Source organism: Crinia signifera, chromosome 12 (genome assembly GCF_055691185.1).
Source record: "Crinia signifera chromosome 12, ASM5569118v1, whole genome shotgun sequence".
In the NCBI taxonomy this organism is placed as follows: domain Eukaryota; kingdom Metazoa; phylum Chordata; class Amphibia; order Anura; family Myobatrachidae; genus Crinia; species Crinia signifera.
This window is the reverse complement of record NC_139228.1, coordinates 39,484,602-39,500,791: the sequence shown is the minus strand read 5'-3', so window position 1 is coordinate 39,500,791 and position 16,190 is coordinate 39,484,602. Positions and strand designations below refer to the sequence as shown.

Genomic DNA, 16,190 nt, shown 5'->3' with positions numbered 1-16,190 from the left:
GGGGCCAACCTGGGAATGCATTTTCTGGTGTGAAAGGGGTATTATTTCAAATAGCCGGGACCTGCAGTGCTCTGAATACAGCCAGACTCTGCCACTGTCAGTGGCTATCACTTCTGCCTGGGGGCTGTCCCTCATTTACCGCGAGCATGTATTCCCCTTGGCAATGAGCATGTAATCCCACATGGCAATGAGCATGGAACCCTTGGCAATGAGCATGTAGATAAGCAGCACTTATGTAGCATCATTTTTAATAGGCATTATGGTGTTTGACATAATACATAATGGACATAATGGCGTGTAACTTAACGTGTAATGGACAATGAGTGTAAATGTTTAATGCGCGCCTTTGGTGGACAATGTTCCTGTTTATGAAACGTATTGTGAATTTTGGCTTAATCTGTGTGGCATTATATGAATTCTGGCTCAATTCGTGTGGCATTATGTGAATTTTGTCACAATCCGTGTAGCATTATGTGAATTTTGGCTCAATCCGTGTGGTTTGATGTGAATTTTGGCTCATTCCATTTGGCATCATGTGTAAGGGGCAAGTATAATGGGGTCTAGTATTTTGTTGCATAATGTGTAGAAGTTGTATATGGTGTTGTACACTACACTCAAGGACACGCCCCCCTGTTGAGTGGCCACACCCCATTTTCCGGAGCGCGCCTTCGGCGCGCGCACAACTACATCCTTCACTTTTGCCACCATGGTGGGCCTGCGTACTTTAAATGCCAGGGCCTATTTTTAATCCCATTGCCACCCTCTCTATGCCACTCTCTTAGCATGTACACTGGCACCACTAACACCGCCCTTCCCCCACCTAAACCCTCTTTTTTCATGGTGCCCCCCCTGTCATTTTATCCTGGATCCGCCCCTGCAGATAGGAGCTGATTGGCTGGCTGTTAAACACTCTCCATTTTGTCACTTTTTAAAGCTTGATACATCTGGCCCTTAGTGTGATCCAGAATCGGCCCCTAAGTGTGTATGGGTTTTGGAGTGTCACTCACTCTGTACTCAGCATTACTCTGCTAGGCCACGCCATTTCTGACCAATCAGAGACTTTTGCTGGTGCAGGAGAAGCGATTCAAACCGTTTAGCCTGAGGCATGTGAAAGGGAGCACATCACCTGGTAGGGCAGTTTCCAAAAATATTTAATTAGCAATGCATTTGGTACTCAACTCCTGCCGCACACTATTACAGTCTAAGGCTAGCAATCCTATAACATTGTTAATCCTCTCCCTCCCCGTGATGGTTGCTGTCTTGTGTATTGTTTTCTCCCACTTTGTTCAATGTCTGATTTTCTCTAACACCTTATACCTCTCTCTGACCCCCTGCCGTATAGTATCTGCAATCACCTTAAGCTCTGTAGACTCTAGCTATCCCAAACATTCACGTACCCACAAAAATCCCAAAAATCATCCACCTACAGTACCTCCAGTAAACCTATTTTATTTTCCATGTCTGTATGTTCAGCTGTCCTGATCTGGCATTCCCACATCTTAGTCTGAATGAGTGGTGGCTCCAGTTGCAAAAATCTGCTCAGTTGCTCCTGCACCCGATCACACTTGTTTAAATTTAGCTTTCAAAAATCCCTCCTTCTGGAAGAACTAATTCTGATGAAACCTCTCAACTTCTCTGGCCCTCCAGGCTGCTGGTGACCCTGGTTTGTGCCTATCTACTATCAGTCCCAACATGCCACATAGACTACACTGAGTAAAGTAGGCATAGAATTAAGTCTGAAGCCCATTAAACAATAGCCGATCCCGATATTGGGACGGATAGGAACCTGGCGAGGGTTCTGGCTTACAAGGGAGTCATGGCAGGGGGAACAATGGCTGCAGCGTGACCGTCGTTAACAAAGACTTCCCTAGCCTGAACAAGCAGGACGAGGAAGTGGGTCGTTAACAAAATTGAATGTGTACACTACGTGTACAGCGATATATATAGCCTAGTTTGTAGGGGGCTTTAGGGGTAGATTTAGTAAAACTTCTAAAAGACATGGCTACAAATCAGATGCTATCATTTTGTACAATGCAATAAAGAAAGTATGGTACTTGTTTCCTAGCACGGCCACAATCGCGGGTAATTTTTAATGGTCTGCGATGCGACCGACGCGATGCCCGCGATTTCCCATTGAAATGCATTGAAAAAGTCAAAATCGCGTCGGTCGCATAGTATGCGGCCAAAATAAGCATAAGATGGTACCGACGCGATGCCCGCGATTTCTCATAGAGAACAATGTAAAATGCCTCAATTTACCCAAATCAACATAGGGAACAATGTTAAATGGGCCAGAGACCCCAAAAAAAAACCCTGACCAGTGAAATGGCCCCCCAAAAATAGTTAACGCGGCGGTACGCGTCCGCTGACCTTTTTATACCCCCACTATCCACGTCGGCGTGGAGTTGAGAATAGATTAGTGTGGCGAGCGCAGCGAGCCACCGAGCAAGAAGCATGGCGAGGGGACGCGGATACCTGTGAAGCCCGCGAAGGGACGCGTTTACCTGTGAAGGTATCCGCGTCCCCTCGCGGGGCTCGCTGCGCTCGCCACACTAATCTATTCTCAACTCCACGCCGACGTGGATAGTGGGGGTATGAAAAGGTCAGAGGACGCGTACCGCCGCCCCTCGCGGGCTCGCCACGCTTCGGGTTCACGTTGATCGTGGGGTGGCGTTAACTATTTTTGGGGGGCCATTTCACTGGTCAGGGGGGTTTTTTGGGGTCTCTGGCCCATTTAACATTGTTCCCTATGTTGATTTGGTTAAATTGAGGCATTTTACGTTGTTCCCTATGGGAAATCGCGGGCATCGCGTCGGTTGCATCGCATGCGATTTTTTTAGCCCGCATGCGATGCAACCGACACGATTTTTTTACCTGCGATGCCCCAGATCAAGATCGTTGTGGCCGTGCTATGAAACAAGTACCGAAAGTATTGATAGAAATCGGACTGGTTGATATGGGCAACATTACATTTTTAGAAATTTTAGTAAATCTATTCCTAAATCCTGATTTAGTCCTGCATCTCCTGGACCTCGGTGCTGCATTTGACATGGTTGACTATTGTCTTCCCATGCAAACTCTATATTCCCTTGGTGCTCAAATCACTGTTCTATCTATCCCGGTTCTCATGCTACTTATGAATCTTCTCCATTTTGTGTTGATTTTTCTGGCTCTACCTCTACCGAGTATCTTTCATCAGTTGGCGGCCACAAGGCTTCTTGCTAGGCTATACCAATAGCAATGAATGAGCTACTTTGGAATTTTAGTATCATTGCCTTACAGAGGATACGGAAATCTATCACGTTTCAGCCATCATAGTTGGTTCATGTTACGGATTTTCACCTGGTAATGGTGACATACGGGACTGCGCATTGCTATGGGGCATACATATGGAGCAATTTGTGCTTCATCTATAAGTGTTCCAGAAAGATCTCCCACCCCCCCCCCCCCCCCCCCCATGGAGCAATTTGTGCTTCATTTCTAAGTGTTCCAGACAGATTTACCCCCCCCCCCCCCACACACACACACACACACACACACCTTTTCGCTCTATGTTTGTGTACAGGTTGACCTTTGATTTTTCAACGAGTTGTAATCCGGAACCTCTTTTAGTACCATGCTGCCCGGACTAGTGACCTCCTACTCCCTGCACTGTACATCCTCTTCCGGGTTCAGGGAGGAGGAGGCAGAGCCCATCCTGCAGCAGCCAGGTAAGAGAGCGGGGGAGCCGCTGGGGACACGCTCACCCTCCGCATTGCAATGGGCAGCTCTTATCGCAAGAGCTGTTGTTATACTAATCACATATGTTACAGCATATGCGATTAGTATCATTGTGGTAGCTGGCAGAGGAGGGCGGTAACTGGCGATGGAGGTTAGAGCACCCTGCCCATTTTACTGCACATTATGTATATGTTGTACACATTTCATTTAAACTGTATAACACTTTTATAAATGGTATTATGCACACTACTGTGTGTTTGCTAATCTTTATATATTTTTTGCTTTAAATTGTGTACTAAAGGTGCATTGGTAGGTTCGGGATGTATTTTACATAACGACAGCAAAATGGGTAATCCGTCATAGTGCTGGAACCGCAGGTTTTGGAAAATTGAAGGACAACCTGTATATATTTTACACTTGAAGGCGAGGTTCCTTCCTTTTCATATTGGTACCCCTCCCATCTACTCTCAGGTGTTTAAATTAGCACTACTGTAGTTCCTAGATTGCTGACTACATATTAAAATGGTCTCTATTTTTGTAAAGAGAAGACTTGATAACATTGATATAATGGGGCAGATGTATTAAGCCTCAACAAGAGATAAATGCAAGGATGATAAAGAGAGATAAACGTCCAGCCAATCAGCTCCTACCTGACTTTTTTTCAAACACAGCCTGTAACATGGCAACTAGGAGGTGATTGGCTGGACAATTTCTCTCTCTTTATCACCCTTGCATTTATCTCTTGTTAAGGATTAATACATCTGGCCCAATGTGTTTGTATTACAGATCTCGTCGACACATCTAAAGAAGTTCACCTGGACTTGGTGGATGGGCCTTATACTCCATGTTACTTTTTAAGGGTTTACCAAAATGATTTTGCCTATTTGTATTCTTAGTGCTTAAGGTTCCCATACATGGTGCCATACAATCAAGTTTATAAAGTCATACTTTATGTGCTGTACGCGGGAGTGCGCATCCCATCGCACCCGTATATCGCACCTTGTATGCAGCGGCGCGGGGGGGGCGCTGTGCATGTGGGGGCGCCGGGGGCTGCGGTGCTATAGTTAAACCCCCCCTCAATCCCCCGCAGACTTACCTATCGCGCTGGTCCCGGCGGCTCCGTTCTTCTGCTGAGGACCACCACAAAATGGCCGCCCCCATATAGCGCACAGTTCTCTGAAACTGTCTGCTGTATGGGGGCGGTCATTTTCTGGTGGTCCTCAGCAGAAGAACGGAGCCGCCGGGACCAGCGCGATAGGTAAGGCTGTCACTGTGGGGGATTGAGGGGGGGGGGTTGCATGGGCGGCAGGGTAGGGGTGCTTGGCGGGGCGGCGACGGGGGGGTGCCCCCCCTAACGGCGGGGGGGGGGCAAAACGTAGCTACGCCACTGCTTGTATGGGCGACATTAGAGTGTGTACCTGCATTTTGCCTTCTCCTGTAAGCCACAGCATGATAGTACCTCTTATTTTAAATAAAGGGTGTGCAGTCCCTCCCCCCTCCCCCCTCCCTTTTTGCTTTAAAGAATGTTCCCACCAGTTAACTTAATCTGCGTATCTAACATGTATATCTCTTGGTCTCTCGCTGCCTGTTTTCCAGTAAAACACGGCAACTTAACATTTCGTAGGCAGACACATGCTCAGTCACACACACAGAATGCAGGCATGCCGGATATCACATGGAAAAAGTTACAAGAAACTGTGCATCTTGGTAAAACCATGTTGTGCTGCAGGTGGGGCAGATGTAACCAGTACGGAGATGTGAAAGGGGTGTGTCCAAGCACAAATCTAACTGCAGTTTAATAATAAAGCTGTGTGTGCTGCATGCTATAAATGTATCCAACCCTGGCAGCTACAGTACCAAGGTTTGACCAGGTATAAAGCTACTTTTTTTTTTTGCTTTGCCTTAAACTTCGAACAAGCACCTAACTGCAGGGCCGGATTAACAATGGGCCTGATGGAGCTACAGCTCCAGGCCCACTCTCCAAATAGGTCCATTTTGTAGCTGAGGGCCAGGGCTTTTCAATGAGCCCAGCCCCGCTAGCCCCCCGGGAACTGGAGATACCGCCAGGCAAACCAGGAACGTTTTCCCCATAGGATAACATGGGACCCACTAATTCCGACCTCCACCTGGTTCCAACGGCTGCCAGTTCCCCCTCCGGCATCACAGAAGCTCGAGGTTGATCCTAGTTGAACCCAAATCGCTGGGCCTTCAATCTGATACCTGGTCCATATGGGTTAATTGGTTCTAGAGATATTGCGGGTAAACCAATTTTTTTTTTCCATTTCTGAAATGTAATTTCATGGCTGTTCATGTTGTTTGAGGACAGACAGATTTCTCTGGAACCAAATGGCCCAGTTTCACGGGACCAAAATCATTCGAAGCCTACATGAAAATGGGTCAGTTGGTTCTGAAGATATAGCTCGTTGTTTAAAGGGGGCGGGGGTGGTTTTCTCTCCCCCTCACACCAGAAAATGCAGGGACTAGGCTGGTGTAAAAGGGGCCAGTCCGCGAATGTCCCTGCATGATCCTGGGACCATATTCCTGGGTAAATCCCTGCATTTTTTGGTATGAAAGGGGTATTATTTCAAATAACCGAGACATGAAGTGCTCTGAATACAGCCAGGAAGCCCCCTGCTCTCTGCCCGGCGGCGGCTGTCCTCCAGTTACCGCGAGCATGTATTCCCCCTTGGCAATGAGCATATAATCCCACATGGCAATGAGCATGGAACCCCTGGCAATGAACATGTAGGTAAGCAGCACTTATGTAGCATAATTTTTAATAGGCATTATGGTGTTTGGCATAATACAAAATCGAGGTTATGGTATGAGGCTTAACATGTAATGTGCATTACGGTGTAAATTTTTAATAATGCCCCTATTTATAAAGCATATTGTGCATTATTGCTCAATCTGTTAGGTAGAGTGCAGGCATGTCCAAACTATGTCCCTCCAGCTGTTGTGAAACTACAAGTCCCATCATGCATTGCCACAGTTTTGCTATTAGGGAATGCTAAAACTATGTCAAGGCATGCTAGGACGTGCAGTTTCACAACAGCTGGAGGGCCACTGTTTGGACATGCTTGGTATAGAGTGTTTTTTGGCTCATTCCATGTGGTAAAATGTGAAGATTGCCTTAATCTGTGTGGCATAACGTGAATTTTGGCACATTCCATGTGGCATAAAGTGTAAGAGGCAAGAACAGTATAAGGGGGTTACTATTGTATTGCATGATTTGTATAAGGGGTATATGTTGTGGTAAACTACATAAAAGGTGCTGAAATGTTGTCTACCAAGTTTCGGCTTTCAGTATTTTTTTTATGACTGGAGTGCCCCGCAAGTATCTTAGGACATCGGCATCCTGCGGGTGCACCTTTGGAGTGCACCCGCCAATACTGTATATCTTCCTGCATTTTTCTTATGTCAGCCCCCTGCCTTTTCCAGGCATATATAATTAGTTGAAAGTATTTGCACAAATAGAGACACACCCATGAGCAGAACACTGGTCACGCCACCCACATTATTAGGTGCTGGCCACAACCCATATTATTGTGCATAATAGGCCCTTGATCATTTTCAGCTCCAGGCCCATTTAGACCTTAATCTGGCTCTGCCTAACTGCATTCATCAAATTACTATTACAATACATATTAAAAAACTTGCATGCAAAAACCTCTGTCCTTGAATGTATGCGAAAAACCAGCCTTGTATTATTACGATTTGTTCCCAGTTGTGGAAAGTACTATACTACAGAGTATGCTAGCACAATCTAGAATGCATAAATACATCTATAATAAAGTGTTTCCCACTAGATGAATTGCTGGTCTTGGTGATTTACAGACCGCCATACTGCATCCAAGATGGACGGATGGGGGGCAAAGGCTGCTTTTCTTATATGGATCCTCCTGCAATCTAGACTCCCATGTTGATAAAGCTAGCTATAGTTACGTATATGCAGATTATTAGTATATAAAAAAACAAAATAAAGAAAACAAGAGAATGTTGACCTACAGTATTATTTTGTGGATTATTTTTGTTTATTTAATATGGCAGCCAAACAGCAGGGTTAAGGTCATAAGAACTCCTCATTGGCCCCTGGACAGTGAAGAACAGTTTGGTATAACACCTTAAGTATACGGCACTATAGAAAGATAATTGGCCTTAAGGTGCATATACACTGTTTTTAGCTATGGGTGATTTTTGACTATGCGATTAACCTTGTATTCCCCAGAGGCCAGAACCACCAATATTAACTATACACACTGGGGCTCATTCTGGTTGGCTCACGATTAGCGAGCCTTCTAATGCCAAATGTGCCAAATGCCTGCCCCCGACGACCAGCAAATATCCTTGCCGCACTGTGAATGGATGTTTTGCATAAACATCCATTTGCGACTTAGAACTCGGTGGGAGGTCGACGTCTTGTGACATCAGCCACCCACCCCAAGGAAGGCAGGTACCCACCTACATTCGCATGGGGATGCCCAGCATTTTCCTGGGCGCACCCAGCATTTTTGTGGGTATGCCCAGGAAACGCAGGGCATGCGAACGCCCCCTGCCTCCCGCCCCCACCACAGAGACTTTGCACAGAAGCCCTGCCCTCAGCCACACTGTGCACTTTTGGCTATGTACAACTTAGACTATTCTAGTCCAAACACTTTGTAGTCAAAATTGTGCTTCCGTGCAATACTGACCCCAAGCTGTATACACACGGTGTTAAATGGGACTATATAGTCCATATCAGCAGTTCATATCGTACTGTGTGCATGCCCCATTTGAAGGAGGAGGAATGCATATATGATTTAATTGAATAACCCTTTGCAGTCCAATTTTTTTGGGGGCAATTCAAACAGTCTGGTTTAAATGTTTAAATTTGTTTATAATTTTTTTTTTTATTAAAAAATAAGTCTACATTGAATGTTGAATGATGTTAATGTTCTTATTTTAAAGTGGCTGACCATTGGACCTGCTACTAGCGCTAGGGCTGTTGAGCCTGACTAGACGTTGGACCTGAAAGCTTTAAAGCTGCAGACATTGGCATACTGTGGTGCATGCCATGTTTGCTAGAAAGTCCTTTAATTAAATTAGTTCTACTCATTATTTCTATTTCGAGGATTGCAGTAAGAACTGTAACACTCCCGGCAGGGGTGATCGGACAATTATCTTATTTTTAAAAGGAGACATAGGTGTAGACAGATTAAATGGATCCCAGGAATAGCAAGAGAGATCAGCGATTTAGTGAGCAACACGATGGGAGAGAAACATGCTGGTTAGCCATACCTGTACAATCCTGCTGTCGTTCAGTCTGATTTCAGCTTAGCAGGAACGACGATAGTTTGGTCTTATTTCCATTGCCCTGTGGACCACTAAAGGGTACTGCTTTGGTATCTTCTAGTCGGCGGTATTAAATAAGGAGACAAAAAGGTGCCTTTTAGACATCAGGGAGTCTTGAGCCACAGAAAAATAAATAGCATATATAAACCATTGCAGAGGGAAAAGCAAGACTGAGGTATTTATCCCATTTGCTTTTTTATGTTTGTTCTCTAACTAAAGACCTGACCGTATACAGAAGATCAAGTTGAGGAAAATAAGGAGGAGCTTGCTCCCGGTACAGCCATGTTGTCTTTTGTAAGCGGATTCCCCGCTGTACGTGCAAAATCCAATGGTGCCATCATTTTACAAAAGTCTTCTGTCGCTGAGGTAATCGGCGTCACAGACAGAATGTTTAGTAGATTCCAGTGTTTTCCTGCCTTCTGTATTTGTGACTTGTAAGCACCAGTAATAGGGGCGTTCAGTTATCCAAAGTGGCCTTCAAACCAGCTCCAGGTTGCCGCCTAATACTGGCGATAAGCTGTGTCCATTGCAAATAGAAGAAAAAAACAACAACTTTATATCCACAGGTTTCTTTAGAAAAAGCTCAGAAAATGTCCAGCTTGAAAGCAGTTGTGCTTTGTATATGCAGGGGAAAAACTATAATGGGGGAAAATGCTAAATAAAACCACAAAAACTGAAGGTAGGGGGTTGGAAGTAACTGGGGGAGGGGGGTAGATTCAGATCATGTTCTTTTAGCGGTCTCCCCGGTCTTCTGCAGAAGGGGAGTAAGTGGCTCGGGCAGAGGAAGGGCCCTCCCAGTCATCCTCATCAAAGCCATGAAACGTGGAAGTGTCGCTTTCTGACGTGGCTCCGAACAAGTCCTCTGCGTTGTGCATCTCCTCCTTCCTGCCTTCTCTTCCCAAATGAGCTGACATGTATGATGAATATATCAGCACAAGGGTTAAGTAACATACATTCAGTAATCAATGCATATCAATTAGCACAGCCACACCACCGAGACATTAGAGAAAACAAAATCAAATGACACACATTCATATCCTTTTGATTTTTATAAGGAATCATCCAGGAACACAGATTGGCAGCAAAAGGGTTATTACTTGGGTCCATTCAGTCTGAGATAACAGGCTTCCAGTTTCTGCTTTCTGTAAAACCTGCTCACAGGCCCTGGAACCATTTTCTACAGCAACATGGCAGGAAATTCTTAGTATCTTATTCTCTCCCTTATTCACGTATAAATACGCTATATATAGTATATGTATGTATAAGCTAAATACCAGAAGTGACCATTAAAAAGGACAACAGAACAAATGGCCCCTAAATATATGGGGCTAATATGCATACATAAATGTATTCCCCTCCCCCATTTTGGACTTCATGGTTACGGATTAAAGCACAGTTTCGTTTAACATTCAACCAGCGATACAACACTGCTGCATCCATCTTGTAGAACCATACCAAGGCAATGAGATGCATTACAGCACATGGCTGGGATTGCTGGAAGCACTGACCATGGTCTCTGAAGCTGTGTACACATGGGGGCGATAGGGGCTGAAATCGCTAGAAATATGGTTGCAGGCGACCATATTGCCAGTGATGGGAGTGTGCCCCGGCGATAAATCGCCTCGTGCGCGCTCCCGTTTTCAGCCCCATTCTAATCGCTGGTCGCAGGAGCTTGCTCCTGCGACCAGCTGATTACCTCTGCGGCTCCCCCGGCAGAGGTTCCTTCTCATCAGCGACCATCTCTGGTCGCTGATGAAAAGGAGAAACTGAGCAATATATTGCTCAGCAATATATTGCTGAGCAATATGGGCGAGATGTATCAAATGGAAAATGTGGTAAAACCCCGGGTTATACCGCATTTTACAATGTATCAAAAATTATACCGCAGTGTAGGGTATCGCCACCTTTGGGTGTCGATACCCTATAGAAGCCTATGGGCTTCTTTTCGCCACCCGCCGACACAAACCCGCCACCTCGCCGACCCTATGTAGCTAATTTACAGACGGTAGAGATACCGACAGGCATAGAACACAGACAATTGAAATATCAACAACCTCAAAATACCAACAATCAAAACAGACAGGTACAAAACACAGACCAACCACAATGTCGACAGTCAAAATATTGACACAAATACCAAATTTATTTATTTTTTTCAAAAACTGACATTCTTTTCTATACCAGTGGGTATAGAGGGAGAATGTTATAGTGTGCTGAGCGCAGTGAGGTACCGTGCCTGAAGCATGGTGATCTCAGCTGTCTGTTGTCCCTGTTGACATTACAACTGAGTCGACATTTTAACATGTCCTTATGATCATGTTGGTATATTGAGTGTCAGCATTACAACTGTCAGTATTATGTACTGTACCTGTCGGGATATTGACCATCATTGTGTATTTACACCCTGTGGGTATAACAGTGTTGGCCAAGTGATTGACAGTACTTCAGTTATCAGTAAATCATACTAAACCCCACTTAAAATGTGGTCGCTGCCAAATGTTACTAGTGGTTTCTGTAGCCTGTAGGAAATGACTTCTAATCTGTGATTGACTAACCAGACATATTCCTCCCCTCAATGGGCCTTATTTTGGTTCACTCTTTCTGACAAAATACTTCTTAGATGGACAAAACCATGTGCACTGCAGGGGGGCAGATGTAACATGTGCAGAGAGAATTAGATTTGGGTGAGTAATTTTGTTTCTGTGCAGGGAAAATACTGGCTGCTTTATTTTTACACTTCAATATAGATCTCACTTTGAAGTAAAACCCCACCCAAATCTAACTCTCTCTGCACATTTTGCATATGCCCCACCTGCAGTGCACATGGTTTTGTCCATCTAAGAAGGATTTTGTCAGAAAGAGTGAACCAAAATAAGGCCCAATGAGAGGAGGTGGAATAATACTTGAAAAGATGTTATTGTTGCTTTGTTACAGTTGGAAGTAAAAATACATAGCACTATATCCTGGTACACACTGGGCAATATGTTTGCTGAGCGATTTATCGCTCAGCAAGCATATCGCCCAGTGTCCCGTTAATTTTAATCAGCGACCAGTCGCTGATAAAAATGAGGCACTCTCCCGGGGGGAGCCGCTGGTCGAAGGAGCAATGCATGCTCCTGGCGACAGACTCCCTGTACGCGTGGGTATATGGTCTCTCAGCGACCATAACCCCGGGGATTCTTGCTGCAATCTCACCGTGTGTACGGGGCTTTGGAATGCGGCAGCAACCAGCATGTAAGAGAATCTTATTTCTGAAAGTCGAGCTCACATAGTCCGTGGTCAGATATGTGTGGAGATACTGAACCATACACTTACCGTTTTGGTACATGATTAGCGTTAACACAAGTTCTTTATGTGCCTAACAAGTGTATGTGTGCAAATTCTATTAAGACCTCTTGTATTTGTGTATGATAATCCTGATCCTCTCTCCATTATATTATATGGATATAGTGTTTGTACTTCTCATACCACACTGACCGGTTTTATTTATTGCTGCATATTTCTGATACGCCAAGATTTAATGAAGGGGGAATATGAGCTTCTACCTCCGTTTCCTGATAGAAAGGCTTTAAAGATGAGTCTTCATTTTAAAGTGACCAAGGTAAGCCCAAGATTACCGACCCCAACCTCATGGACCAAATCCTTACCAAGCCATAACCTTTGCCCAAGACTTAACCAGAAACAACCTGATGCTTTAACCAGCAGCAGACCTAGCATTAGCTCAAGCAGTAGGTCAGAGAGTGTAAACTTCCTAAAAGCACGCCATAGTTATGCAAGTTCTAAAAATGCACAGCATGGATTGTAATAGTTGAAATACAGATTATCTAGTTCACAGTTTCCCATCCATAGTCCTCAAAACACACTTACAATCCAGGTTTTAAGGATATTCATACTTAGGATAGGATTTAAGTAGTATTTGAATTTAACCATGTGTGCTCAACATGGATATCGCTGAAACCTGGAGTGTGGGTCTGGTTAGGCTCAAAGTATTACCACTCAGCCCATTACATACAGTGTATTATCTAAACAGACCTTAACAGTCAGGAGCAAATTTATCAATGAGTTGTAATATCACTTCTTACTAATGATACATGGTGCTCCAACCAATCTGCTCATAACCGTCATTTTTCAAACCCATAAACCAAATGACCGCTTCAGCACCATGTATCATTCGTAGCAAGAGAGAACAGGAATAACACTTCACAACCCCCCCAGTCACTAATACAGTGGATCCCATATATATCATACTAGTGAGAGCACTTGGTCGCCATCTAACTCATAGGTGAGATTTCATACAGTTATTTTTAAGCCTTAAAGCTCAGAAATGTCCTTGGATTTTATACATACTCAGAGCAGAAAATGTGACCTACCAGAGCGTCCACAGTCAGCACAGGAAACAAGTTCTTCTGCTTGTCCTCTTTTTTTGTTCATGGTTGAGTCTCCAAGGCAAAAATCACAGTAGTTATTTGAAAGTATAGCACCGTCTGACCCTTTGCGAGCTGCAGGAATAAAAAAACATATAGTGAATAGAATATCCCGGACATCATGTCTCAAATTATTTAGTAAGCAAAATGACAGCTTTATAAATACTTATGCTAATGCAACGGGATGCAATCTTTGGGCTGGATTCAGTGGTGGACATGACACGATCACTTATGCATCATTTGGTGGTGGTTTCTCTGTGACTATCTGGGACAGACACCGCTATGAGCTACGGTAGATGCTGTAATACTGCATTACGAGCTGGCGATCGCTAGAAATAGGCTATGGGTTACAGTCTGCAATAGCAGAGGGATCTGGCATTCTCCACTTACATATGTGCAGGGGGTGGTTGACCCAGAAGATACCCTTTGGACTATTCTTCTTTAATAACAAATGTATATAAAGAACATCAATTTTTCAGTATAAGGAATATATTATATGGTTTCCTTGGTTTATATATTTATCCCAATTGGAAGAGCCAGTTCTACCTTTTTCTGTTTATACTAAGGTAGTGGTTGGTGATTGCCGCTGAGAATTTCACCTGTTTGAAAGGCAGGGGATCGGTATTTTCTACTTTTACATAAAGGGGGGCATTCAACCAAGTTTTTCTCCAGGTGAAAAAAAAACCGTCCATTTTGACCCATTTTTAAGTACATTTTAAACCAGGCATGTCCAACGTTGGCCCTCCAGATGTTTTGAAACTACACATCCCAGCATGCTTTGCAATAGTTTTAGCATTCTGTAATAGCAAAACTGTGGCAAAGCATGCTGGGATGTGTAGTTTCAAAACATCTGGAGGGCCAACGTTGGAAATGCCTGTTTTAAACCATGCCATTTCAGTGCTTGTTTTTTTGTTTTTTGTTTTTCTTTGGAGATGCGAGATTTTTCATCCAGGTGAAAAATCGGCATGGGGATTGAATAGGGCCAGTTGAATTCAACTTGCCCAAAAAATGTAAGATTTTTCACCTGGTGAAAATTTCACCAAATATTGAATACCCCCAAAAGTAGATTGATCACAACAGAAATCCCTTCACTTCTCCACATCACAGGGATGGGTTCTATATGTGGATGTAATTTTTGCCAGAGATCCCTCTCTTAATAACTATTTAGATCCAAGTTGTAGAAGGTGTATTAATATTTCAGCAGAAGAGTTTATACTCCATGCATTTATTACTTTATTTTGTTGTCTACTAATTCTCTTCTGTACTATTTAAAGGGTGATATATTGAAACTTGCCTAATTAATGGGATCCCTATTCATGAGATATTTTTAGTATTATTTTATAGTATTGTTTTTATGTAATAAATGTATGTATATGTATTACTGATTTATATTCTTTCCATATAAAATTTACGAAAGTAACAGTGTGTCCAGCATTCATTTTTACTCAGCCAATCAGTGTGTTGTTTCAAATATATATTTTTTTCCAATCAGCAGCGCAATCCACTTCAAACCCCCCAATATCTTTCTTTTGTGTGAGTCTAGACGGGCTCACAGAAGTGCATGCTGCAGCTGTAAAACCATATTATTTATCAATCCAATCTGAACATACTAAAACTGCCTAGCGCCGGGAGGTGTATCTCGGAGTGATCTATCCTATTGTCACCCCGAACCACACTCACCCCCTGTTTCCAGAGTTTATTATTACCAGATTTTTACATTGAATCAAGCGGTAACACAAAGTGGGTTACATTAAAGATTCACTTCGGTAGTGAAGCACTTAAACAAGGTTTGCTAATACATAATAAAAAAGTAGCACAAATTGTGTATCGTTTAATCCTTCAATGTCTGTGGGTAGTAAATACAATCAGATTAGTTGGACTTCACTTCTGTCTATAACAAAGTGCTTGCAATTCAAGCTAACCTGTTTAGCTGTCCCAGACTTTATCCCCCTTGTCACCACTAGGTGGCTCAATACCTCATATGGTCCACATTTGGGAGATCTTATTCTCGCAGATCAACTGAGATTGATGTAACTCTGTAGATTTGCTACTGTAAAAGCACTTCTTTTCGCGTGGCTTTAATTTTCGTGATTTTCGCAAGCCTTCCGTAATCGCGAAAATTTAAGCCGCGCAAAATATTTTCTCCCCTTCTCATTTAATACGGGGGGGGGGGGGGGGGGGTTTCTATTTACAGCAGTAGTTATTCGCGAAATTTTCAGCTCGCGAAATCGCCAATTTCTTCATTATCGCGAAAATTACTGCCCGCGAAATGAAGTGCTTATACAGTATGCGCAAGCCATTAAATACAGTAAATAATACATGGCCAGCATTGTAATTTGTAATGCTTTTCTCAAATATACTCACTTTGAACCATTACTGTATCAGTAAATAGACCAGAGAGATTTTGCCCATAGCAACCAATCGGATTCAAGCTTTTATCCCTAGAAAGGGCAGGGCTCTTCAGAACGATATCTTTTAAAAACTTGTCTAGTATGTACAGGGCTTCATAGCCCATAAGCACTTGTCGATCCCTGCTGCCGCCGATATCGAGGTGCTGGCATACACACTTGCCTATACAGGAGGTGTGTGTGTGCGAGGGGGAGCGAGGGCAGCATGGCTCTCCTTAACAATCCACTCCCTCGTCCATACAGGCATAGTCTACAGAAGGGGGCCCTAACGACCCACGGGAGTGCACATCAGCCATGGCATTCTCAC

The 16,190-nt window shown here is 43.8% G+C and overlaps 1 protein-coding gene across 8 annotated transcripts in view; it reads right to left on the bottom strand.

Annotated features, from left to right (window-relative positions):
- Positions 1 to 16,190, bottom strand: part of DPF3 (double PHD fingers 3) — a 263,952-nt gene that overhangs the window by 31,063 nt on the left and 216,699 nt on the right. For 6 of the 8 annotated variants that reach the window (XR_014466298.1, XR_014466299.1, XM_083167316.1 and 3 more), the window contains exon 8: positions 13,422 to 13,550. Coding sequence is in view for 5 of the 8 variants with exons in the window: in XM_083167316.1 (XP_083023442.1) it covers positions 13,422 to 13,550 (129 nt within the window). In the remaining 3 variants the exon portion in view is untranslated. Of the gene's footprint in view, positions 1 to 8,997; positions 9,959 to 13,421; positions 13,551 to 16,190 lie in introns of all 8 variants that reach the window. The other 2 variants (XR_014466297.1, XM_083167314.1) reach the window with 2 other exon arrangements.